Genomic DNA, 26,532 nt, shown 5'->3' with positions numbered 1-26,532 from the left:
ATGCATTTACTTTGTGTAAATTAATATAACAGTAATGGCCCTACAGTATTTTCAATTTTTTTTCTTAATATATATTTAAAGCATAACTTCTAATTCTTGTATATATTTTTAACTTTCCCACAGATATGCACTTATTTGGCCATTATCCAGCTCATGATGATTTCTATCTTGTAGTGTGCAATATCTGCAATCAGGTAGTCAAGCCACAGGTTTTCCAGTCACACTGCGGTAAGTGAATGTTTTCTTTCCTGAATTACAGTGCCAAACTGGCGTATGGCTCTCTTAAGAATCATTGCATACAATAACGGAGGCGTTGCAAACAGACTTTTCTGGTTATTTTGTGTTCTTTCCACAGAAAATACCAGCAATGCCTTCAAATAAGCATATTTCCTTTAGAGGAAGTCAAATTTGTTGTTCTGGAAGCTAACCTTTTCAAGTTGAACTTGTTACACTAAATTAAACTGTTACAGCAAATAAATTCTGTTAGTTAGAGACTAGCTAGGCTAAAACTATTATGACCTAATCTTTTATCAAAGCTGCAAACTGAGGTTTATGATGCTGATCTACATTAACCAGAAGTTGGATGTTGTGGATTGTTTTCTGATGGGATTCATGTGTAACTATATATAGGGTATCTTCTTATACTTATCATAAGGTTTAATTTTTTACAAAATTGGCATTTTGAAATGCATTTCTTAAATTAACATTTATCAAGAGAGTCTCGAGAAGCATATGCCTATATTAATTTCTTAGTTAGTATGGCAATAACAAGATAATGATTTCTATCTTGACTGTTTGAAAGTAGAATGAATCCAGTTAGAAATTTTTGGTATTGATTAACAAACTACTTTCAATTATTTCTGAAAAACTTCATCCCAAGGTCTGGTTTATTTACTGCTTATCTAGTGGTTTATTTGTTATTTGTCCAGTGATTTGTTTCTGTGGTGATTTGTTTTATTGTTTTATTATTTTTTATAGGTATGCAAAGAGTGATTGGAATAGCTAGCTTTTTATGAGGTTTAATAAAATCTAGTTTAATCAAAATAATTTTCATTTGGTTGCATAATAATGGAAGGCAGCTACTACTGAAGATGGAATCTATTAAATATATTAATTAAGAAAAATAATAGCCCAGCAAGATTTTACTTTTCTAAATACATATCAACTTCACAAATCCTGTACTTCTTTTAGTCTTTTTGGCAACAAGGCAACTCAGTAATGCAAAAATATAAGTGGGACGGACAGAAAAATTATTTATTTACTTTTAAAGACATATTACCAAAATCCTGGGTTGTATTTGTATGGATAGACTGCTAACACCAAACCAGGAGCAACTGCAGTCATGTTAGGAAGCAGTTCTAAGACTTGCCACCAAGATTGAAATAATTGTGCAAAAATGGTTAGAGTGAAATACAGCTTTCTATCCAGTGAGTGAGAAAAGATCTAGAAGTATTTTTAGGGGAAAAGAGCTTATTAATTTAATGGTGGGGGCAGGTGTTGATTTTAGTGTGTTAACAAGCCATCCTGCTCTTTTTTTTTCAAAAGTTGTTTCTTGCCCTTAGTCTTATATGGCTCCTTTCTGCCCAGCTTCAGGTATCTTATGATTCTTTCAGTGGGTACCAGAAAAGCTTGTGGTTGTAGGTACAGTGGGTACATAAACATTGAACTCATGCATCGATAAAATGTGCTTCAGGACAGGAGAACCTGTGGGACAGCCTTCCATGGCTGTGCTCTTTGCTGGGCATTAACATGGTTTGGTGAGCAGGGTGAAAGTTGCTCCTGTTTTCAGGTTGTAGGCACACAGAGTGATGTTACTTCTAGATGAGAGTAAATTCCTCTGTGTTAGAAAGGATTTTTGTGCTCTTTCTAAGCAATGCGTTGCCATCAGTGTTAGTGTAATGCGTGTAAACTACAAATATCCCATGAGTTACTGTCTTTTCTCCATTACTCCATTATTTTTACTGTTCCCTTCATCTTCATTGTAGCAATCCTTTTACACTGGGTGATTGAATGTTAAGTTCTGAATTGTTTGGTTTAAGAGTCTAAGGTCAATAAAGACTTGGGGAAAAAAACTGGACTGTGTTAAAAAACCCCAGAGAGTACTGAAAATAATTGACCAAAGGTCTGGAAGATTGTACTTAATCTAGTCAGACTTGTTTCAGGAAAGGTATACTAGAATATTGCTGAAAGGCCTGTGAAAGGGCTTTAAACATATAAATAAACTTTTTTGTTTTAAGAAAGAAACAGTAAAGGCAATGTACTAAAACCATATAAAAGAAGTTTTAGATGATAGAATGTTTCTTCAGAGTCTCTAGAAACTAATAACTTATTTTCAAAAAATTAATCTGTTAAAAGTACTCCATATTATATATGTGAAATGCATCTACTAATTTATTGTTATTTTCATTAGAAATGAGTAAGATTTAAAGAAGAGCTACACTGAGATGTTATTAATTGATCTGTAATTGCATTGTCTGGCTGGAAAATGATAGAAATATCTCATTAGAAAACACATCATGAACTGCTTGTGGTTGAGTAATTTTTTGCTGGATGTGTTATTGTCCCAGTAGTCCATTGAGAAAGGTCTGGACAAGGCCTCATTTGAGACATTGATTCTGGCTGTGCAGAGCTCTTCTGTGAAGCAGGATTATTTAATTTTCTGTTCTATTTAGAGTTTTATCACCTTCAAACACATTCATTTTGGTTGATCAGACTTTCTTTAATTAGAGGATGCAGCAGAATGCTTGTAAATTCAGTGATTCCAGGCATGTCTGTCAGTAGACTTTGAGGTGTTTTAGACTATCGTATTTACCACAAAATGCATTATTATACAGGTATTGAATCGCAGCTTCAAAGTTGTAACATGGAGAATGGAATGAGAAAGCATTAGAAGCCACTGCTGGGTTTTTTGGCTCCTGTAGGTTGTATCATGGGGAGTCTTTATTGCTACTGACAAGGGCTTGTAGAGATCTATCCCAGAATCTCCCACAAAGTGTGGTTTGTTACTAATATCCCAATAAGATCCAATCCGTATCCTCTCAGTAAGAAATTAGGTCCATGCCAGGCACATGCTTTATGTTTCTAGGTTCCCTGCATTGTAGCTTGAAGGTCTTGGCTTGGAAGCAGCCCTGGAATGCTTTCGTTCAGCAAAGGTTTTTGTAATACTTCTCTTGAGCCCTTGCTGGCGTCTGCCTTTCTCCAGAGTGTGAGTAGACCCACTGTTTCATTTGCCTCTGATTTCAGACATGTGGCAGCCATCCTTGTTGATGGGAACTTGTGAAGATTATAGAGGCAGATGTTGTTTAACTTTTAAGGGTTTGATTCCTGGAATATCAAGCAGGAAAAAAAATCTGGTTGTGGTTCAAGCTATTTTTAATGGAAGGCAGTGCATCATAGAATCTTAGGCAGTAGAAATCAGGAAGGTAAAATAAGAGATCTGGCTAAGTAGAGGACTGACTTGCTGGGCTTGAGAGTGTATGTAGTGAGCATGACATAAAGCTTGGTGTTCCAAGGCAACAGATCCCTTCTAGCCCGTATGTCAGAGAAATATTGAGCTGTTTTTAAGAGCAGTTACACATCCTTGCATCTGTAGGATAAACATATCCATTTTTAAGTATTAAACCATTCATTTATATATGATGTAAGCCCACCTGGAAGAGACCTGCTGTTATAGGCTGCTGGATAAACCATGTAAATCAAGTAATTTCTTGAGGTTGTTTGGTATTGTGCACTTAGAAAATAATATATCATAATGTCATCAACAGGAGAGTTGAAATAGTGGTGTTTGCTTCTGTAGCCATTTCTTCTGAGTAACTTGTAGTGGTAGAGTGGCTTGGATTTACTTTTTTTTTTTTTAATGTGCGTGCATGTAGTTGTGTTTATTCCTCCACAAAGTAGTTTGAAATAAGAAGTCAGTCTGGATATGCTGCTTATAGCATTCCTAAGTGTACTTGGCATGTGAGGCATTGTAGTTTTGATTTTCAGAAAATTTAAATTTGTTCTCAAATGCCAAGCTCAGTGAAGAACACTTCTTGGAACATCAAAATATTGTACCATAGTACAATACTGAAGTATGATAATGTTCTTGCTGTTTGTTTAGGGGGTTTTGTCCATCTGTTTTCTAGGAGATTTTCAGGCTTGCAGTCTATGCTTAACTTTATCCCTTTGACTTCTGTTAACTCCAGTTGTGTCATTGTTAAATACTGGTGAAGATGGCACCCTGTACCATTTCCCAGGAGATGTTTCCATTTTTCTTTGGCACCAGAAAGATTAAAGCTTCATGTTCTTATACTGCATTGTCCTTTTCTAGACTAAAGAGCATCAGATACAGTGCTGGGGTTTTTTTTAGTATTTTGTACATTAAGAGTCTTGTTACTTTGGTCTTTCCCAGTTAAAAGGAAAACCTCTCATAAAAGGTAGCCCTGGCACAATGAGGATCAAGCAGTGTAAATTTAGAGAGCTTGTCAAGACATCTTGACTTCTACTTCTATTGTGAACGAATTAAAGATGGGAAAGTGTGGGGGGGGAAAAAAAAAGTTGGAGAGGGGGTGGGAGGGGGAAGAGGTGAGTTAGCCAAGCTAAATAATGCAGCTTGGTTAAACAACAGCAGCAGTATAACCATCAAAGAAAACTTCCACACATGCTCTGGAACAGTTTCCAAAGCTGTGGAGGGTGTCTTAATGAATTGTATAGTTAAGATCCCCATTTGATGGAGTTGTAAGCATACAGAGGAAACCAATTTTGCTTCATCAGGGAGAAATGGCCTCTTTATTTTTTCCTGATTTCTTTACTGGAGGCTCATTGATATCTCTCCTGCCTGCCTATAAGGTTCTTTTAACAGGCTTCAAATTAAGAAGTATAAATTCCTATTCCTTAAAAAAAGAAAAAAACCCTACACTTTGTTTTCATTACTTCTGAGTTATAAATCCTTGGGTTGATATCTTCATATCCTCATGAAAGTTGCAAAAGGTTATTTCCTTTTTATCCTTCAGTTTTGCTGTGTAGGTGTCATTTAAAAGAAAACCAAACTAAAAAATAATAGAGCACTGAAGAATATAAATAAATTATTTTGCCTTCCATATCATAATTATTTTCCTGAGAGAGGTTATATATTTTGAATTACTCAGACTAGCTATTTTACATTGTGCTAGTAGTGTGTTACAATTTTATGAACCATGACTGAAGACAAGAAGGCTGAACTTTAAGTATAAATAAGAACGATTGGTTTTTTTAACAGTAGCTTGAGCATTAGTAGTTGGCGCCCTTCTTGCATAGGGATTTTGATCCAGGTGTCAGTGACATTTGACGGATTATTCTGTTTTTATATTTTCAATTATTCAGTACCTTGTTTTTTATTAAATACAACTGTTTGGGGGGTTGTAATTGTTAATATTTTATCCCCTGCATTTGACCTTTTATCAGGAGCACTTTTGTGCCCTTAAAGGGCAGTGACATTTGGAGTGATTCTTGTGTTACTGCGATTTTCTTCATAACCTTGTTAAAACTTGTTCTATGATGTCATTATTGATTAAATAACTTTCTACTTGTCACATGTTTAGGTTTCACTGCATAAAGGATTTAAAATAATAAAAATTGGTCTGGCCCATATGACTTTTTTTTTTTTTTTTTTTCCCCCAAAATGGAAACAGTAGCAGCTAGACTGACAAGTTTCAAGTTTTTCTTTTGGCAGGGGTAGGGACAGAAGGAAGATGGATTTGAAAGTTTTATGTACCTTATATGTATATATTTATTTATGGGACTGCCTAGGATACACTGATTTTGTCCCACACTCTAATTTCTAATTTCATTGCTCTAAATCAGAAACTCATCATTTCTGAAAAAAAGTTTTGGAACTTTTGAAGTCTTACTATCAGAAATCTTGTTCTCAAGACAAAAGTACAGCCAGTAGCATAAACCTCTCTCCTCTATCAGTGATGAAAATCTCAGCTCTAGTTCCTGCAATGGTACATGTGGGTCTGTCATGTCCATGTCCTTGTAAGATTCCCAATTCCAGTATAATGGCAGACACTGGGAAACTGGGATCTCCAGCCATCTTTTGCTCATTCCTGGAGTAGTTGAATACATACCTGCACGGATCATCCAGGCCAAGCATTACCCTTGGAGAAGCAAAACTAAACCAGCACTCCTTTGAATTCATCTTTTTCCTTACATATTCTTGGGGTGACGCGTTTTTAGACTGTCAGCAATTTTTGAGGCACTGAATAGATACAAAAATGCAAATTTCTGGCTTTGTTTATTCTGTTACAAAATCTTACTTTGTTTATATGCTAACTGCTGGTAGAGTCTGGCCAGAAAAGCACTTGGCTGCATAAAAGGCAATCAACTGACATTTCAATACTTGATTCAAATGATAAAATTAAGAAAAATCCCTCATAGCTGCTTGTATATGTGAGAGTGTTGGTCACCTCTGTATTGGCTCCTGTTCTCATTCGGGACTACAAATAATCCTGGGCTTTTTTAATATTTTCACTGAAAGATGTATTGATAAGACAATTTTCATTCAAGAAAAATGACAACAAAATCCTATCTTCTCTGTACTAACTTGTCCAGGAAGCAAGAGATTTGGATTTAGTAACCTTACCACCTAGGAGCTATCCTCTCACCTTCCACCTCCTAGGAGAGGAAGACACGCCCACTGTAACCCAGGCTAAAGCAAGACAGCACATGCTTTTTGCAGCAGAGATGGATCAGACAAAGTGAACCTGAATGTAGAGATCAGGTTCATCACATCAAAGGGAAGGACTGTGATGGGACTGAAAAATGTGCATCTGATGTTCGGAACAACAGCAACGTAATGTGTCTTCACCTGGCAGGTTGCTGAGACCTGCTCAAGGCTTGAAGGAGTTTGTTGTGCTTTCTTTACTTAGTCTAGTATGTGGATTAAAAGTGGAGATGTGTTCAGACCTGCTGACCTGTTTCCTTAGAATCAAGTAGCATAATATTGGATAGGGTTGGGGGTTTTTTTGTATTTTCTACTATCATCTGTTGCTTAAATTGTTTTCTTTCTTGTTATTAATTCATCATCAGTGACAGAGCCTAAAACAGGGAAGTTCAGATATAGAAATAGATAATGATACTTGAAGAGTTACAAGGTCAACAAGTACAGTAAGTAGAAAGCCAACAACTTCCCACAGAAAACTTGGTCTTAGGTTGATGTGTCAATAAGTGAAAATTTCTTCATTCAAAAGATTCTTTGAATGAGAAAGCAGGAACACTTTGGAGCTTTGAATCTCAAAGGACTGTGCGTTGGAGAGCAGTAAGTACTCAACAGGAGAAAACATCCAGCAGTGAACAGAATGCCACACATGTATGCAGCTGCTATTCAGCATACTAACCTACACACCCTCCCTATATTTCTGGTCCCATGAATGAAATTGAAGTCTGGAAAAGAAACATCAATTAATTGTCATTTCCCTTGATGTTTTCTTTAAAGGTCTTTACGGTGCCTTGACTTCTGGAATTTTACAATGCTGATCATAAATAAATCCACATAGGAAGGAGATTGAAAGAATAATGACACTGGGCTTTTCAGTATGCTAGAAGTTTTATTATTGTAGTTTACACATAATCCCTACCATTATAAATTAACTCATCTCTTTCACATTGTGTATTCATTGATATTATTTGATTAGTGAGCTGTTTTGAATTTTTTTACTTTGGATAAATTGTGGTAAACAATGCAGTACATACTTGAACTGGATGTTGTTGTCATGGCAGTGATGGGCAATATGTATCACATGTAATTTCTTTCAGTCAAGATTTTAATAAGAGTTCTAGTTTTAAATAGTAACCAATAAGGATTTCTTTTTAAGGAGTGTCCATTAATAGAATTCAGCTGTTGAAGGTGGACTGTAGTATTAGGCTTAAGTTTAATCTCCTACATACTATAATTTACAGGACTGTGTTTAGTGCATGAGTCTTTTGGCTTTGGCTGCTTCATTGGTGGAGGGACGGGGGTTGTGATGGGAGAGAGGAGAGAAGTGTAGTGAAAATTTTGTCATAATCTGTCAAACTAATTTGGACATAATCTGACAAAATTAAAACTTGGAGCATTTAGCTTGAAGTCTTCCATAGGATGCCTTACTGAGTAAGGTGGATACTCTCCATCTTAGAGAAGGAATGGTTTTAAAAATAATTTTTAAAAGACTTTATGGTTCTATTCCTGGACAAAGTCCAAAACAGAATTAAGAGTTTTTTGAAGTCACTGTTTGGAAGTGTTTTGGTGAGTAAAAGATAAGGAAGATCAAATTCCTTCTTCTAGAAAATTGTGGTGTACTCTAAAGAGAGAAAATTTGAAGTGGAACCTGAATTTGCCAAATACCCAAATAAGAAGCCATTGCTTCTTCACTGCATTCTGAAGTACAGAAGTGTTAAGAGCAAGTCTTGTCACTCTCTTATCTCTGTGCTTCCTGCATGTGGTTAGACAAAGAAGATACAGTGGAGTTTTTTAGTGTGGGGTGTAGGATTTTTTGGTAATAGTGTTTCACTTTACGTGTGTTAAAGAAGGTAATTAACATTTGAATTAGCTACTATCAAAAATTGTAAATTCCATTTCAAGTCTGTAGAAGTCATGTCTGCATATAGCCCTCCCCCCGACCACGAGTTTTAGTAGTAGTCTGAATATTTTGGGTTTAGTTAATTTTCTGAATGTAGCAATTTTTACTGTGTTATCGTTTAGCATTTTCTTGCAAAGCATATCACAAGTCGAGTAATTTCTTACTGTCCTTGTATTAAACTTTTTTTGTAAGCTGGCTCATAATGTTAATTCCTGCCTATTAATTAGTGGGCTTTTCTTTACGTAAGCTGTAGCACTTTTTTGGGGCAGAGTCTTCTCTGGCAGCTGAACATCTCCTGTGCCATGAGCTGTGGTTGCTGAGCCTGCAGATGAGGTGGCAGGTGGGGCTGGTGTTGCAACTTGTCTTGGGCATTCAAGGGCTTCCTTCAGAGCTGGAGAGCTGGGCCTGGGAGGAGTTTGGGTGACCCCAGGATCCAGCTGTGGCCCGCACAGCTGCCTTGGTATGCACACTGGTGAGTGGACAGAAAACTGGAATGGCAGTTCATTTGGTTCTGGAAGTACTGCTTCTGAGAGGCTGAAGTGCTTATTTCCAGCAATGTTTGTGTCGCCTTTCTAACATCTACAGGCTACTTGGGGTGTAGTGAGGAATACAAAAATTCCATTGGTGTGCAGGCAGATGGCAGGGTAGTCTTATGTCCTTGTTCATAGATGTGCAGTGGAGAGCAATTAAATGAAATATTGGGCTGTATTTCAAGAGCTTTATTTTTTTTTTTCCAAGCTGGGAGCAGTTATATTAAATGCCTTTCATGAAGAAATAATTTTTTTATTTGGTGTTTTAAAAACATTTTTGGTAGAGGGAAATCTCAGCTGTGATAAACTCACTAGTACAAGGCTTGCAAATTACTTTTCCCACGGTTTTCAGTAGTAACATTTATCCTAGATTTGTATACCTGTTTAATTTTAAAAAATATTTCTTCTTGTTTATTTTAATATTATTTTTTTCATCTAGTATGCAAACATGTTTGTCACATCCCCATGTTTAAAATCAGTTGAGATCTGTTTATTTCATTGTAATAATAGTACACAACCTCTTGGTACCTGACTAGTGCCTAATCTATTCAAAACATTTTATTTGTGGGCATACAATACTGTACTTAAAGTTCTCATCATTTCAAATATATCTGAAGCTCTTTGTGTTTCCCATTTCATACCCCTGTAGTGATTCATATAATTATCTTAATGGCTTATTACGGTTATCTTTAACTGGTGATATTAATGTAATAATTGTCACATTAAAATATAAAATATTGAGTTCTATTACTACAGGTAGGTTAGACACACTGTAGGCTTCTGTTTTTACAATAATTTTTTTTTTTTGCATTTGTTTAGCAAGATTAAAAAATTATATTACTCATGATACAGTGAAAGAAATGCTTAAAATGCTACACAAAGAGTGATGGACTACTGGTTCACTTTAATATGGGCATATTTTCATTATGATCTATTTTCAAATACTTGATTTAGCTTTCTGCAGCAAAACCTACCTATTGTTAAGTTGCCTATATGAAGAAAACTTGCCTCATTGACTATTTATGTTTGTGAGATTAGTGATGCTGTTAACTAGGAGCAATTTCTTTGACTAGTGTTCTGGGAAATAACATATTTTTCTACTTTCTTTTTTGGGCATACTTCTTGTTTCTGTGAAATACTCTTTTATCATGCCTAGCATCTGCTCTGCAACTAGTGAAGTATAACTAATAGCATACTTACATAAAATATCAAGCATTGCATGTGAGAAACATTTTTAAGGCAAGCATTAATGTATTAATTTAATACACATGCTTTCAGTTTATTCCCTCTGCTTTAAAAGGTATTCTTTTCATGAGTAGGTCATCAATGTTGTGTTTTACTAATTGGGTAACCAGAGAATTTTGTTTTTAAAATTTTTTTTTAATTAAATGTAGTTTCATGTTTTAGGTTTGAGATTGGTAATTGAAAATGTATTTCACTTTTGAATTCAGTTGGTTAGGATTGACAGGAAGGAGTCTCTTTTTGGTGCCGCTTCCACCTAAAAATATTGAAGCAGGAATACATCTGTGCAAGCTGAAACTTGGACCAGTAATTGGCCAACAATACTGTAAAAGTCTACATTGATTAAAGATGTTTCAGTAGATTTAGTATGTGATGGTGACAGGATTGCAGGAGCTGTGAAGACCAGTACATCTTTGTCTGTTCTTTAAGCTTTCTCAGTATCTTCTGGAAGTATTGTGCTTCTCCTAATGAGTCTGAAAACAAATGTTTCTCATTCTGTGATTCTAGATAGATGAAGACTGTAAAATGTGAGTGGAAGTAGTGCTTTTGAATCTGGCTAAGACAACAAAGGATTCATTTGCAGTTTAAATAAATCTTTGTCACCGTCTAATACCAGATGTATGTAGGAAGAATGCTGAAACGAGCAGTGAAATTTAAAGCATTTTTGCATGGGCAGGAAAGGCGCAGTCAAGACCAGATAGATAAGCCTCTGAAGAAGAGCACAGTTCAGAACTGCATATTTAGTTAAATTAGTATAGAATTGTTGCAGCAAAAAAGGAAACCTTGAAAAATCTGGTGTTTGTCACTGTGCTGGTAAACAACTGTGTTGACACAGTGGGTTTTTTGAAGTTATGGAAACTTGAGAGCTATGTGGTCCCTTGGAAAGGATGCTTAAAACTTAGCTGTACGCTGTGTGAAGAAATACCTCGCTTTCTGATTTGTTTTTGAACCAGCAACAAATGATCATTTCCTGTCCATGTTCATAATAAATGTACACTGTAACCCTCCTCTGTCATCACTCATCCAGTTTGACAAGTCCAAATTGGTTTAATTGTCACTTGTGGAAACTCCTGATGTCTTTTCTGTGTGTTTTTATATCTTGTCTAACTCTTCTAAGCCTGTTTTGAAGGGAGGCATGATGTGCTGTATTCCTTGCCTAACAATTTGTTTGCGACCACCACAGATCATTGAGATGATAACTTCATAGAACTGTTACAAGACCAGTGTTCCATTACTGTGTAATAATAATTAAAAGACCATCATTTTTTATATAAAGTGAAGATAGTTTTCTTCTTCCACATCTGTCACTTTACATTTCTCCACCTTGAATTTCATTTAGTATTTTATTACACTGGTCAGTATCAGGTCTTTGTGCAATCTGTTGATTTTCATCTTTAGTTGTCTAAATAATTATATACCAAAAATCTTGTTCTCTCGCTAACCACCACCTTTTTTTCAATAATTTCTGGATATGCTGAATAGTTCAGGAACTCATACAGGTTCTTGCTGCATGCCATTGCTAAATTCTTTCTTTAAGGACCATTTTTACCCTCTTTTCCTTGGCCCGTCAGTAGTTCTATAGCCTTTGGGGAGGGTTGCAACTCTCCATTATGTCTGAACAGCAGGTATCTTTAGAAAATGTATATACATGGCCTCGTTTCACTTAGATGTTTAAGTAGACTGTGTCAGTTGGATTTCCCTTCTGTCAAGTCACTGGTTCAGTTGGGGATGAGTTTTCTAAGACCTTTGGGGTATCTGGACCATAAAGGTAATTTTCATCATTACTATAAACAAAGCAAAGTTTTATTTGTGCATAAGTGTCTATGTGTATGCATTTCTGTATGTATTCACAGGTATTGCCTGATCTGTCCATTGCACCCCAAATGCAGTTGTAGCCTTAATTCTGTAATAACTACTAGGGAGTGGTTTATTGCCACTTCCTGAGTAGATGCAATTGGTGAAAGAATAGGATTTTTTTTCCCTGTAACTTGCTGAAAAAGAAAACACAGAGGTTTTTCACATTAAAAAATGGCTTAAGTGTAACTGATCTTTCTCTCATTTTTTTACCAAAATAATTTCCATGCCTGTAGAGGTGAACTGTTGCACTTGGCCTGAGGTAAAATCTCTTTTAAGAGACTGGGGAAAAAAAACCACAGAGGAAATTGTGGAACAGTTAATGTGCAATGTGGGACGTTCTCTTTACAGTTTTCTTCCCAAATCTGAGGGGAATTGAATCGAGTGCACCTTCAGCTTCTGCTTACCTGTTGTTGATAGGTGTTTTTTCTCCTTTCCATAAAGAAATGCAAATGAGATTTGGGGTATCTTATCTGCTAGGGTGTGGTGGAACAATTCTGCTTGTGAGGCTTTGCCTGCTTCTCAGTTTTGTATGGAAAAGGAATGCAAATGATTGAGAGGAACAGAATTACCTGCAGACTGAGGGCTTCTGCTATTGGAAACACAAGTTCCAGCCCACACTGATTCTTCTTTCTTTTTGGTGTTTTTATTTTGCATAAAATAACAGCGGTTGAACAGAGTAAGAGGGGGAATTTGTCCCTAACTTTGACAAGTAAGATACTTGGCATCCAGTCTGTGATTCAGGAAATGTGTTTATGAAAGGCTGAAATAATTTCAGCAGGATGGAGAGAGAACAGCTCCATAACACCCTTCACGAGGCTTTGTCCTTGTCAGAGACCTTTTGTGAAGTGGGGAAGATTTGGGTTCAGACAGATTACAGAAAGGTGAGTGCTTTAATCAGGGAAGTAGCTATCTCCCTTTCACCAACTTTGTCTTGTTTAAAGACCTAGAATTAAATGACTTTCTAATAAAAATATATATTTAGAAATACTTATTATTCTGTCTGAATTTTAGATATGAATCCACTCTCTGAACCAAGCCAAAGTAGCTGATTATAAAGTAGAAATAAAGGCAATTACAGAATTGTCAGGGGATCATATGTTGATATTTGAGGGGGAAAAGCCATATTATATCAGCTGCTGTTTTTGCTTGTCCAGTGCTAACTACTGATGTGTCGGGATATAAAGTAATTTTGAGGAGAGGCCGAATGCTCAGGCAGCAGTTACCAGCAGAGAGTTGGTTGACTGAGTGTTCCCTTACACAATTCCATGACATCATTCATGTCCACTTGGTCCAGTAGAGAGCTATGGGCTATACATACACCAAGTTAAATATCCCCTAACATATGGCACGATAGTACTGAGGTGCCCCTGTTGAGGTCGGAGTCTTTTTCTTGTAGAGGTGGGGAGGTGGGTAAAAAACAGACCACAGTGAAAAACTAAAAACCTTTAATGTTATCTCCCAAAAGCAGAAGGACGTGGTGCATAAGGTTGTTATACACAATCAGAGTTCACACATCCTGGCTTCGAATCCTGGGAGTCATGAAAACTTCAACTAGTGTTGGTTAGACAGCCATGGGAAGAACTGGAGTATTTCAGCATTTCTTCTCTTCCATGTCCCAGATCTCTACTGCTCCATAAACATTATCTGGCAGACTGGAAATAAAGTAGCTCAAAATTAGCCTGTCTTTGCTTTTGAAAAGGGACAAGAATGAAAGGTCAGTTGCAATCCTGCAGTTAGGAGGGTTTGGGAGTTTTTGTTGAAACTAGGAAACTGGTCAGGTCAGGATATATGCATATACAGTCCATGTTACATTCACAGCTTTCACTCTAGTTTATTTTCATAAATAAAGAAACAAAACCACATAGAATGAACTACCATATCTCCCAGACATTAGTGGTTTTGAGATCACTATGATACTTATTCAGCCATCCTCCAATTTAGAAGTTCTTAGAAACAGACAGTTGAAAAGATTTTATCTTGTGGCTAGCATGGGTCCGGTGAAGATACTTTCCTGTGCATGCTCTGAGGTTGTTCCTCTTTGACACTTCATGCCAGTGTTTGTCCATGTGCTTTCCTGCCTTCTCACGGTGATTCTCTTAGCGCTCAGAGCAAATAGCTGACGGGGCGCATAAGGGAGCAAAGCTGAATTTTTGCTTCTGCCCTAATTTGAGGATGCCCAGTCATCTTGAACTTGTCAGTGGCCCGTTCATGCTCTGTGTGATGGAAAGTCGAAATAAAAAGGTAGATTTTGGAGATGCAGGTGGGAAGAAGTGAATTGTCTTTCTTTGTATGTTCCGGTCTCTGTCAGTGAAACCTGGCAAAGCTGACTTCAGCTTCTGCTTTGCCTTCATCTGCGGAGGGATCCAAGGTACTCAGTATCCCCTGTGCTAGGACAGTTTTATTTCCACTTGCTTATCATGTGATGTGGTTATATTAAGGAATTATAAAGTTGTTCCCAGCATTTGTACCAGAAACACTTCATAAGAAGATAACTCGTGTTTAATTTTGTATTTTAATTCACGGGTTTGAAAGTGACAATTCTAGCAAGATAGTATCATTGAGTTGAAACAAAGTTCAAATAAATGATACATGGAGCTTCATTTACCGCGCTTTAAAAAGAGAATTACTGAATCTTGTTCCGCTGAACACTTAAATCCAGCTAGTTTAATGCAAGGCTTTGTTTTAACTGTTATTCATTAGTGTTTTGCTCCATAGTTGCATTTTATAAAACAGAAATATTTTCAGTTTTTAAACTTAATGTAATTTAGAATTGCCTAATTATTTGATTTTGTTGTTTTAGACTTTAATGTTTAATTTAGGGTTAAAATGACGTTTTTTTTCTTCCCCAAAACATACTTATAACACAAAAATGAAAATAAAATGTAAATATTTTCTTTAACACTTAGAATTATCTGTTGGAAATCTCTGACTAAGGGGAAGACAATATACGAATGCCAGCTGACTCTCTGCAGTCAGTTGCATAATATCAACTGTTAAACAGGTAAAACAGGTGGTGTTTTTACGTGTGTCTGATTTAGCACAACTGCTGCAGCAGCGCATCATACGTTCACTTTGCAGCCTTTTCTTCTTTAGCTTTGGCAGATTGCAAACTGTGCTTCACTCAGTTCTGTCCAGACAGGATTTTGAGGGGTCTACCACTACTTCCATTGTTTGAAAAAGTATTACAACCTTCCTAGCTTCAATTAACATAATCACCTGAAACTTGTGGGTGTCTGTGTGAGAGTCAGCTAGCTGCAGATCTAACCTGGGCATTTTATGTCTATGAAGGAAATTAATGCATAAAGTGTATAACTCAGCATTATAAGGCGTAGTATGGAGTTGCATGAGTTGCCAATGTACGATTTTCTCCATGATCTTGTGTTTTTCTTGTAAATTTGGTAGCAGTCATTTTGTGTTCTTAGGTTATTACAGGATCTGCTTAAAAAAATGAAGTTAATATTTATTTATGAAGTCTAAGTTATGAGCTATTTCATCACAGGTAATGTTACGGAGCAGTTCAGACAACAAAGATCTGAAGATGCTCATTCAAATACATCTTATATCTCTTTTAAAACTGGGAAGAATACAATATGGTGTCTTTTGAGACACATGTGTCTGTAAAGCTGATAGAATTGATGTTTGTTTTACTGCCAATAGAAAACATATTAAGCAAGTGTGGGGACTTGTGACACAGGAAGGGGTCAGACCCTTGCTTCATTCAAAGAGGAAGCTCCTTGCTCCTCAGTATTTGTGTTGCAAATTGTTCCGGGCTTTTAAAGGTTCTGTTTCGCCCTGTCTGACCCTTTTTTTTTTTTTTTTTTTTCCCCTTTTAAGTAGGATTCTTTTTCTAGCACAATTCATGTAAGACACTTGCACTGGATGAAACAACATCATTGTTGACCTAAGCTGGTTTCACTTTTTATGCTTTGCCTTTCCCATTTTTCTGATATGTTTCACTTTAAAGCTCAGCTTCAGCTGAACCACACACATCAGTCCTAATTGTGTTTTAAAATATTCCATGTAATGGTTAGTTTTGGGAATGTCAGTTTATTCCTAAATAATTGAGCCATCCAAGTGGAAGCAGAACCATGGTTATAGCACAGGCATGTTACGTCATGCAGGTATATCTGACTTCTTTGAGATCCCCCTTGGTTCTGATCTTATTTGGGAGAAATAGCTTGGGGAATCCAAGTCTTCAAAGTTTCTGCCAAGAACCTCCATGTAACTCCTCTAAAATTTGAGAGGATAAAGTATGGTCAACATAACAGTATCTAATTCTACTTTTTACGTGTTTAGAAACTGCAGTAAGATGTAGTAAGTGTCTCATTCAGATCACCTGGAGATATTCCTGGAAATTTTGAAACATGGTCTATTATTATTGCTATTTTTTTAAAAAGTATATACCTATTTAAAAGAACTTAAATTATGCTTTTTAAACTAAGAACAAGAAGTTTCTTTACATCATCTAGAAATATTCATGGGAAGTGTTGCTGGATAAAGCTGTAATAATTAATAACTTGTTTGAATTGAAGAATGACGGCTATGGTAACTGTTGTATAGGAAGCTGTACTGTGGTCTAAAATGTTTGATTTTTGTGTAAAAGGGAAGCATGATGAAAGTTTGACAATCAGTATTATTACAAAATTTAAGATCTTATCACATGGGCTTTGCAAATATTATCATGTGTAATGGACATGGAGACCTGGGCTTAATTTTCTTTAGGTGAATACAGGATAGACATCTATGTTAAGAAGCCCATTTAGTATTAGTTTTACATATGGAAATAAAGGGAATTTTCATAAGATTACACTGACATTAGCAGTTTATTTCAATTATATTTTAAAAATACTGCAGGAGGAAAGGCTGAGCAGCTTTATTTGTCTTACTGCCCCATTTATTTCGCTGCAATACCAGAGTATCTGCTTCACATTCCCTGTAAGCGTTCCCTGGTATGCAGTGCCTCCCCCACACTGTGGGACTGAGCTGGCTGAGCAGCGCCTCTCCCCATTAGTCATCACTGCCGTCCCTGGTGCTGTGTGCAGGAAAGTAATTCTTTAAAGCACTTGCTCCTAGTTCATTTTTTTTCAAAGATTATTTCATAATATATCATTGCAGTAGTATCTTCTGTAAGTATGGACCAAATCTTGGTCACTAAGCACAAGTATTTTTCTGTGAAATGAAAAGATGCTGCAAATAAATCACTACTTATTTCCTTTAATCTAGTTTCCAAATTGTTTGACTTCTGCCATTCAAACACAGCTTCCATTCATGTGTTCAGGAGGCTTTTGAAAGCATATGAATAGTAATTTTCCCAGTTTTTCTGGAACTTTAGTTCCAGCAATGTCTGCAGCTGGCTGCCTAATAAAAATTACTTGCATTCCTAGAAACGTTAGATTGTGCTGATGGCTAAAATGACTTAACTGTTTTAAAATGTAACCCATGCTGTTACATTAGAATATGTTTTGACTTACGTGATATTAATCTAAAATAAATGGTTACCTGCAGTGATGTTTAGTAGTGGTTTTATTAATGTGGATTAGCCATTTACAGAAAAGGTCTCATCCTGTAGCAGTTTGCTTTTGTAACATTGATTGTAATCCATCTGTTCTTATATTATCAAAAGGCTTCCTCATGTCTCTTGCTTTCATGATTTTTCTTTTCCTGATGAGTGGAATATTCATATAGTCTTGTAAGAAATGCAGTAATCACTTTATGCTGCATATGAACATTGCTAACAGTTTTACACTGCCTCGCACCCTGCTTTTCCTTTTGATGGGCAACCTATGTTTTATTTATTCCATGTTGTCAATTTTGGTATAGTGAAACTTTATTTTAATGTAGAACTTAATTTTAATGTAGTGAGATTATTTTTCTTAATTCTTTTATTTTAAAAATTGTTTTAACTAAAAAATGTGGTTTTGAGTAGCTAAGAAAATAAATAGTACAACAGTTGTATTTCTAGTTCATATTTTATTTGAAAACTTTAGGGTAAATGAAATGTGCAAAATGCTTTTATTTTAAAGTTTAGGATATAGAGAATTTTCATTGTCAGGATTAGATTTTTTTAAATGAACTGTATTAGTCTCTCAAAGAAGCTACTAATATTGTAATAGTGTTGAGTCCCAAGTCATAGAGAACCATTACGACAAATTCCTCATATTCAGTATTAATTTTCTAATAGTCTTTTTTTAGATATGCAGAAGTCACTGATGAAGTAGATCTGCAGTGTCCAGTAGGCTCAGCAGGTCTAAGTTTTCCTAAGTTTTGTTCTTGAAAATGAGGTGTACTTTTCTTGATGATACACAAAGATAGTGAGTGAAGTTTCTCTTGTTTGTTTTTTTTTTTTTTAATCCAGTTCTTCACAGACCCCTGAACACATTTGTCAAAATATTAGAGTTAGTTACTCATTCTTACTGTATTTGTCATGTCCTCTCTGCTGCCATAACTGAAGGCAAATAGGTTAACTAAGACCAGCCAGTGTGGTACAAGTATCACACAATTGATTCCAGACTACCACACTTGCCATTGTTTCCCAGAATAACACTGTTTGAAAATAGGAGGAGTGCTCAGGGATGTTTTGTGAGAATGAACTCTTGAGCCTGGCTTGGTGAAGACTGGAGGAAGAGAAGGTGGGTTGGAGACTGAGCTGTGAGAGCAGCCACAGGTCTCAAGGTGCAGCGAGTGCTCTTTTACAGCAAGGACTGATAACCAAATAGCAACCATGGTCCTTTTAAAATAAGCAAGAACCTGTTTCAACAGCAGCAGAACCTCCAGTAGCTTTCAAACATGATCATCTCTCTGGGATGTCTTCTCTGTTAGTGACGTTAGTGCCCTTTCCATAGCTCTGTTGCCTACCACTGTGGCAGGGGGTCCCAAATGGGTCTGAAGGCACACTGCTGCAGAGGGCAGAGCACACTCTTCATGCCTCACCCTTCCTACCCAGTCCAGGGATCCTCTTCCTTCCCTGCTGCTCAACTCACCCTGTAGTGACACTATTCAACTTATTATCAAATAATAGGAGAAAGCTATTCACTTTGATTTATTTGCGCTTTAACAACTTTTCCCTCTTTCTTTGCTTATTTTTCTGCTGGTTTAGCAGGCTAAGTTCACCCATCAGGGCAGCAGGTGAACGCCAGAGATGGTGCAAGGCAAAAGCAGGGGGAATGCATGGTTCGGAGTGGCACTTGCACAGGGAACAGCAGCCACAATTAATTATTAATTCAGCTCTGCCTGTCTTCTTTAAACTACTATCTTAAAAGCATATCTTTTGGAAAGGACACCTGACCTTGAAGATGAAAGATTTACCATTTAAATTTATCTCGAGGTGGCTTTTTCTGGGCTGTGTCTGTTCAGATTTGAGGGTTTTTTTTTTTTTTAAAGACTGTTGACATAACTAGATTGATATATTGCCGACCATATCCTTGGCCGCATCAAAAGCAGCATGGGCAGCAGGTTGAGAAAGGTGATTCTTCCCCTCAACCCTGCTCTCAGGAGACCCCACCTGGAGTACTGCATCCAGATCTGAGGCCCTCCATGTAATAAGGACATCAACCTTTGGGGCAAATCCAGAGGAGGGCCTCAAAGAATGATCAGAAGGCTGAGGCACCTCTGCTGTGTAGACAGACTGAGAAACCCAGGGTTGTTCAGCCTGGAGACCAGAAGGTTCTGGCGACACCTTGGAGCACCTTCCAGTACCAAGGGGCTCTACAGGAGGACTTTTTACAAGATCACGTAATGACAGAATGGGGTGGGAATGGCTTCAAACTGAAAGAGGGCTGGTTAAAATTAGCCATTAGAAGAAATTCTATATGGTGAGCATGGTGAGACACTGGCACAGGTTGTCCAGAGAAGCTGGGGCTGCCCCAGCCCTGGAAGTGTTCATGGTCTAGTTGGGTGGGGCTTTGAGCAACCTGGTCTAGGCCCTTGCCCTTGGCAAGTGAGTTGGAAATGGTTGACCTTTTGAAGGTCCTTCCAAACCAAACCATTCTGTGATTCTATGATCTAAGAATTGGTGTCAGCATGCTTTTTTTTTTTTTTTTTTTTTTTTTTTTTTTTTTTTTTTTTTTTTTTTGGTGTGTTTTTCTTTTCCCAAAAGTGCTCTTCTGTAACAGGAACTCACAGTCCTAAAGAGTGATGTGGTGAAGAGTAGGTTTTAATGTGTGGAGTAAGCCTGTTAAAATTACCAAAAGACAAAGAAAGTATAGAAGACAACTCTGAAATGTTACTGACTGATTAGGATTAAAGTAAAAATTGTAAATTACAGAAAATGAGACTAAGTAGAGGAAAAGTGGTGAGGACTGCCAGACTCCATGTCCTGAATATTGCCTTCTGCAGCACCACATTCAGGAGAGATGACATATTGAATACAAGTTTCTGCAAAAACTTGGTGAACTTTACACATTGCTTATGGATTGCTTTTCTTGTACATTATCTGAGCAAATGTATTTAATGAGACTGCACAGGTGTTACAGTTTTTCCATGGCTGGGTGTCACAACAAAAGAAGTAAGAAAATTTTTATGTTTGGAACTTTTTAAAAAATATTTGTTTAATTTTAGAAGTATTATTTTATAATATCCATTATATGGAAAAATGAATTCTCGGAAATCTGAGGTGATGCATGTAGTCATAGAGCAAATGACAGGCAAAAGCTGTAGTGTTTGATTCAGGAATCAAAAATGTAGCAATAAAACCTGTATTTCTTCAGTGACTTTAAAATGTGTTTTCTGCATGTCCTTTTGTTTGTTCAGATAGATCCACTCTGGACTATTTTTGAGGTACATGTCAGCAAGCAATTAAATGCTGGTTTGATGGTTTCAGTCAGCTTCTATGCAACTTGCAGCACATTTTTGCAGTACTGTCAAAACATGCATACCCACAGGACATGAAAATTATGTGAATTTAATTTAAATCTAAAGCACTGATTCTAATGTGAGACTAATTGAAATAAACCCTTTATTATCAGTTGAATTAAGTCAGTAAGAGATACTAACTAGTGCCTGTGATTGTGGAATTTCACAGCTAAGAAATATAATGTTAGGGTGCCTGTGAAGGTGTGTGCAGCATTGCACCCATCAAACAAATTGTTCTTGTTTGTTATATGTAAGTTATATGTAAATGGATACATTTGAGGCCCTGTAATACCTTAAGGAAGCAGTGTGTATATGAGGACAAAATAATAAACTTCAGAAACCACTTCAAGGTACAGCAGCATTGCTCCTGTAAGAAATACTATTTTTGTATATTTTACTTATTAATTCATTAACTCTTTTTGTATCATTTAGCATTATTAAATTAGTAAATATTAGCAGTAAATTATAATAGCAAATGCTATTTTAAAATACTCAAAAACTTTTAGAGACATAGAGCAGTGAAAAAAGTTGTATGACAGAAGTACTGAAAGATGTGTTGTCTCCATGAGCTCACTTGAAGAATTCAGGTTTACGTGTAGGAAGAGGGGTGTATGTTCCTTGTTGGGTTAGTTTGTTGGGTTAGTTTCCTTGGTTATCCTAGGAATACCTAAGCAAAATACATAAGCTACCTGCAGTGGTACTGCTGAACACATGGCACTGGTGAGATGCCCAAGTTTTGAAGTCATTTATAAGCAATTGAGAACAAAGACTGGGTTTTACGTGATTTACGGTATTAACTCTAGCTATTTTGGAAAGTCAATGGGATCCCTTCTTGATGCTTCAGCTTGCCTAGATAATTAAGATTTGAAGGTTTACAGCAAGAAAGCTGTGTCCAGCTCAAAATAAAAACAGACCTTGTTCTTAATTTTGTTGTTATGATAGTTCATCTTTAATAAGACAAACTGGTCTTTAGGAACCCCTAGGGAGTCTGACCCAGAAACAAGCAATCCTGTGCTAGACATTAAATAAACACTTTATGAAAAGATGATGTTTTCCTAAGAAGGCAGAGGGTAGGTTGTCTTTTCTTACACTGTTAGAAGCTGATTTTGGACATATATGGACAACACCTTCTTGGCCTGGATTGAGAGTGAAAAGGGAGAGAGCCTTGTTTGTCATAAATCTCTGTATGAGTAGGATGAAGCAGACTTCATGCAAGGACTGACTGAAATCAAGTGAAAGGGAGTGGAGTAGCGGTTTCCTGCCTCAAGTATGGACAAATTCTGATACATGGAAAGGAGAAGCAGAAAAAAAAAAAAAGGCACTATCTCAGGAGATGTATATATCTCAGTCCTTCTAGGATTTCCCAGAAATAACAGTCTAATTCATAGATTTAGGAGTGGATTGTGCAGGACTAAGGCACTCCTCAAGTAAACCAGTATTCGTCATTTTTCCAAGAGATTAAACAAGACTCTAGAATCCCATGCGGTTTCTGGAGGAACTACTGTGGAAAGTTGGGATTGTTGAGGTACTAGTCTCATCTGTAAGGTCTTGTAAGCATAACTGAGCATCTGTTAAGCATCACTTTTTAGTCAGAGCTTTGTACTCTTCCTCTGTATAACAGTTTGATTTGTTTATGAATGTCTGTAATGCTTTAAGAGTAAAAAGATTGCCTTATAGGCCACAAACACAGCTTTGTGGAGTGTGGTTCTGAAAATGGATCAGATGCTTGATTTGTTGGAGGAGTTGTCAGGATCATTGGAATTCATAGAAATCTGGGTCCCCTGTCTTCTTTTCTGCTGAACGTGGTTTAGATAAGATGTCTGCAGAAATGATCAGCTGGAGGTTCAGAGATTCTTCTGAAATAATCTCCACATGCAAAATCAGTACAATTTTGCCTTTCTCAAGCACTCTGACTTGCATTTCTCTAACACTCCTCATCTGTTCTTTGATGCTGAAATATCCATGGTACTGAAATATAAGAAATGGATTCAGGGTTCAGAGTAAGATTAACGTACAAATACAGAAAAACCCAAAATGCTTCATACAGCTGCCACTCAAATATACATGCTGGTGTTTTATTGGATTAAAGTTTTTTCCTGAAGTCTCTTCTGGTTTTGCTGGTGCTGAATTGCTGGAGCTGTAGCCTTGTTTCTAGGTGGGAAAAAACCACTGCATGTTGACCTACCTAGCACTACAAGGAAACAAAATTAATTTTAGCACTATTTTAGGCCCGCACAGCTTTAGCAAGAAACATGTACACTCCCAACAGATTGGACTCTTATTTCTGCATTTTAAAGTTTTAGTCCCGGTACACATTCCAGACTAGGCGGTCTCCGTGTGCTGGGTACTAAGAAATGTTCCTGGGTTCAAGTAGCTTAAATGTGCAAGCTGTCTGATAATGCCACTGTCCATCAGGAAAGTACTTAATATTTAAATTTCGGGCCTCATGTTGAAAATTCTATGGGAGTATTTTGATGCACAGCATAAGAGTCACCATAAAATGCTGCTGGCATATTACTTTTTTTTCTTCAATAGACACAAACCCAGTTTTGTCTGTTCAAAACTAACTACAGGCTTTAGATGTTTTCTTTTCAAGACAGGCTTAAAAACACTATGATATCCTAACTTCATGCTGACATGAGGCAAGTGAATGTCTGTACCTAGGCTTTGATAAGTAGGCAGTCTTATTAATGGTTTTATATGTAGTATTACTATTACCAGAAACAGATTTATAGCCTGAATACAGGTTACAAAAGAATCATTCTTACCTACTCCTTATTTCATAGCCACTTACTTAAAGCTTGCAAGATGAGCAAAGAAAGTGACCCCTCACCAAAAAAAAATTCTTTCCCCCATATTACCTACAATGAATAGTTCTTTTAACCATTGACTAGTTTTGTTCTTAGCCTGCCTGCAGATTGTGAGTTCTGTGGAGAAATTTCTGTACTAAGATTCTAGAGTTAGAAAATAATTATTTCCTGTGCACTATTTCCTCAATATGATTGAATGTAGAACTTGTCTATCAATTAACACTGTCTCTGTTAGTATCACATTGTATAAAGATGACTAATTACAGAAGTTACATAAGGTAAGTGTCTGTGGTCTTCAGCTCAACTGTAGAAGGCCTTTCCTATCTAAATACATGTCTTAATATTGTTGATGAATTTCCCACTTTAGATTGAAAACTAAAGCATTGGTTATCACTTCCTGAAACATTTGGTTTAGGTGATTTATTGATGGATCACTTGAGATGCCCAATATTGAGGTACAGAATACTGTTGACATCCTGGTTGTATCTTAAACAAAAGTTAACATCAGCCTTGGTTTTTAGAAAATGGATTTTTATTTTCAGATAGTGAAAGCATCGCTTTGAATTTACTTCTGCTAGATTGTTTGCATGGTTACTATGCATATTCCCCATCCCATCCCAAATACGGATGCATTGTTTTGTTTCTTAATAGAAGTTAACCCTCCCTTGAATTATATTCTAAATATTCATGATCACTTAATGCTTTACTGGCTGTTCAGGACCTGTGATATGACCTTTATCACATGGTGACGTGAGGCAGCAATCACCATTCACTTTGCTGCAGCCTTGCAGCCCTTGGATCCCCAGGATTATGTATTACAACATGCTTTGACAGCTGCTCCATAGGCATGAATCTGAGATATACAAATAGGTTTTAGCAGTGTGTAATATCCTCACCATAAAGTGATGGTGGTATACGACACAACCAGTAGTTCCTGTCAACCTTTTATTTCTCAGCTTAGCTGGAGCTATTTATGAGCATACATTTTTGCTGGCTTTTTTTTTCTCAGTCAATTTTAAACATTTTACCTATTTGTCTTGTTATTTATTTGCTTGCTGATATTACTTGCTTATTCTTTCTATACCTATTTTTTTTTTCCTGCTTATTTGTATTTCCCTGTTTTATTAGGTCTTATTATTCTTTGGCTTCAGTGATTGCCTCTTCTGTGAGGTGAGGCATGTACACCTGCAGTGAATGATTTCCTAAACAGGAATTCCAGAAGCATTCAGGGCTATTTTGTGTAGGTAGGCTTATGCCTCAAAAAGATAGTTTTATTTTTTACTACAAGTCCCGTGTTCAAATTAAATTAAAAACAAGGCAACCAAACAAAGCCACAAACCAACTGGTTGTGCACCTTCAAAGATCTGTTGACTAAATTTCTGGGCTACGTTTGTGGGTCCAGTGGATCAGGATGTCTTGAATCCAGTTCTTTCTTCTGTCCAATTGAAATCACTGCCAGAAGGATCCACACTGCCCTCTGAAGAGCTTACTTACTTAAAGTAATTTTTGAGAGTTCTGGTTCTGTTTTCACATTTGCTGTCTTCTTCCAAGGCCTCAGGCAGAAGATCCTGTGATTAAATTGAATAAATTGGGGCCATTCCTGCTCCTGCCCCACTGGGATCCCTGCATAGTCAGGAGGGTGCACAGCCAGGGAATGCAGCACCGCAGAGAACATCTTCCAGCTTAGTTTCCTGGGGAACACTACTCCATGTGTTCAAATATATGGACTTTTATCCTGAAACATTGTAAAGTACCTTGTGGTGTGGGCTTGCATTTGTTGGTGTGTTTCATGTTGGACACAGCTGTGAGAATAAATTTGCATTTAAACTGAAGTCCCATGCTCCTCTGCTGCAATTGGCTGGGTTTGGCTGGGTCTGGTGGACAAGCCAACAATTGCAAGAGGAGTTGCATGTGTGCGAGGAGCTGAGTGGCTTCCCATTTAAATATAGTTGAAACAAATTACTTGTAATGGTATCAGGTAAACATTAAACAAACTGCCATTTGAAATCTCGAGAATTATGCCAAAGGAAGTATTTCTGGTTAATAGGGAACCCACCATTTCCAGCAGCAGTCAAGTCAGCTGGCTGAGGGTTTGGCACAGGGATGCTTTAACGTGCAGAACTGTCCCACAGCGAAGCTCGGCTTGTTGACTGAACTTTTTATTTTGGGTGGTGACACCATAGCTCTGATATCTGCATACTTCTCAGTGTGGAGTACTAATAAGAAGAAAAATAGGTGATAAAGACCTTTGTATTTATCCAGCAGCTGACTTTAACAGGATGGTAATCCTTGGTCCGCTTGTACTCCACTGTGTAAAAATCAAAGATAATCAGATTCTCAGAAGCTTAATTTTTTCTTACCAATTACCGTACATTATTGTGTGGAGTTCAGAACCTGAATTTGGAGTTAACGTGGACAGTGTGTATCCTTGCCGGCACTGGCTGAAGCTGTGGCACTGTTGGTCGAAAGACTGACTTTCCCCAAGCCTTCCAAAACTAAATTAGAAGTTTGACGAGTTTTCAGGAGAAAAATCGTGTGCTAAGTGAACCGAGTTTTGCATTTAACTCTGCCTGACGATCGTGGCCTTTTGCTGTCGGGGCTTTCCCTGCTGGTCGCTCGGATGGGGACGGTAGGGAGCAGAAGGACGGACGTCGGGAGCGGGCGGCG

General features: G+C 37.1%; 1 protein-coding gene across 4 annotated transcripts in view; it reads left to right on the top strand.

The window, feature by feature from the left end:
- Positions 1 to 26,532, top strand: part of ATXN7L1 (ataxin 7 like 1) — a 111,958-nt gene that overhangs the window by 37,702 nt on the left and 47,724 nt on the right. For 2 of the 4 annotated variants that reach the window (XM_040061900.2, XM_040061901.2), the window contains exon 3: positions 124 to 228. The exons of the other annotated variants lie outside the window; for them this stretch is intronic. In XM_040061900.2, the coding sequence (XP_039917834.1) occupies positions 124 to 228 (105 nt within the window). The remainder of the gene's footprint in view (positions 1 to 123; positions 229 to 26,532) is intronic. 4 annotated transcript variants of the gene reach the window in all.

This window comes from Hirundo rustica, chromosome 4, assembly GCF_015227805.2.
Source record: "Hirundo rustica isolate bHirRus1 chromosome 4, bHirRus1.pri.v3, whole genome shotgun sequence".
Lineage (NCBI taxonomy): Eukaryota > Metazoa > Chordata > Aves > Passeriformes > Hirundinidae > Hirundo > Hirundo rustica.
Note: the sequence above shows the minus strand (reverse complement) of the source record. Positions and strands in the feature narration are given on the sequence as shown.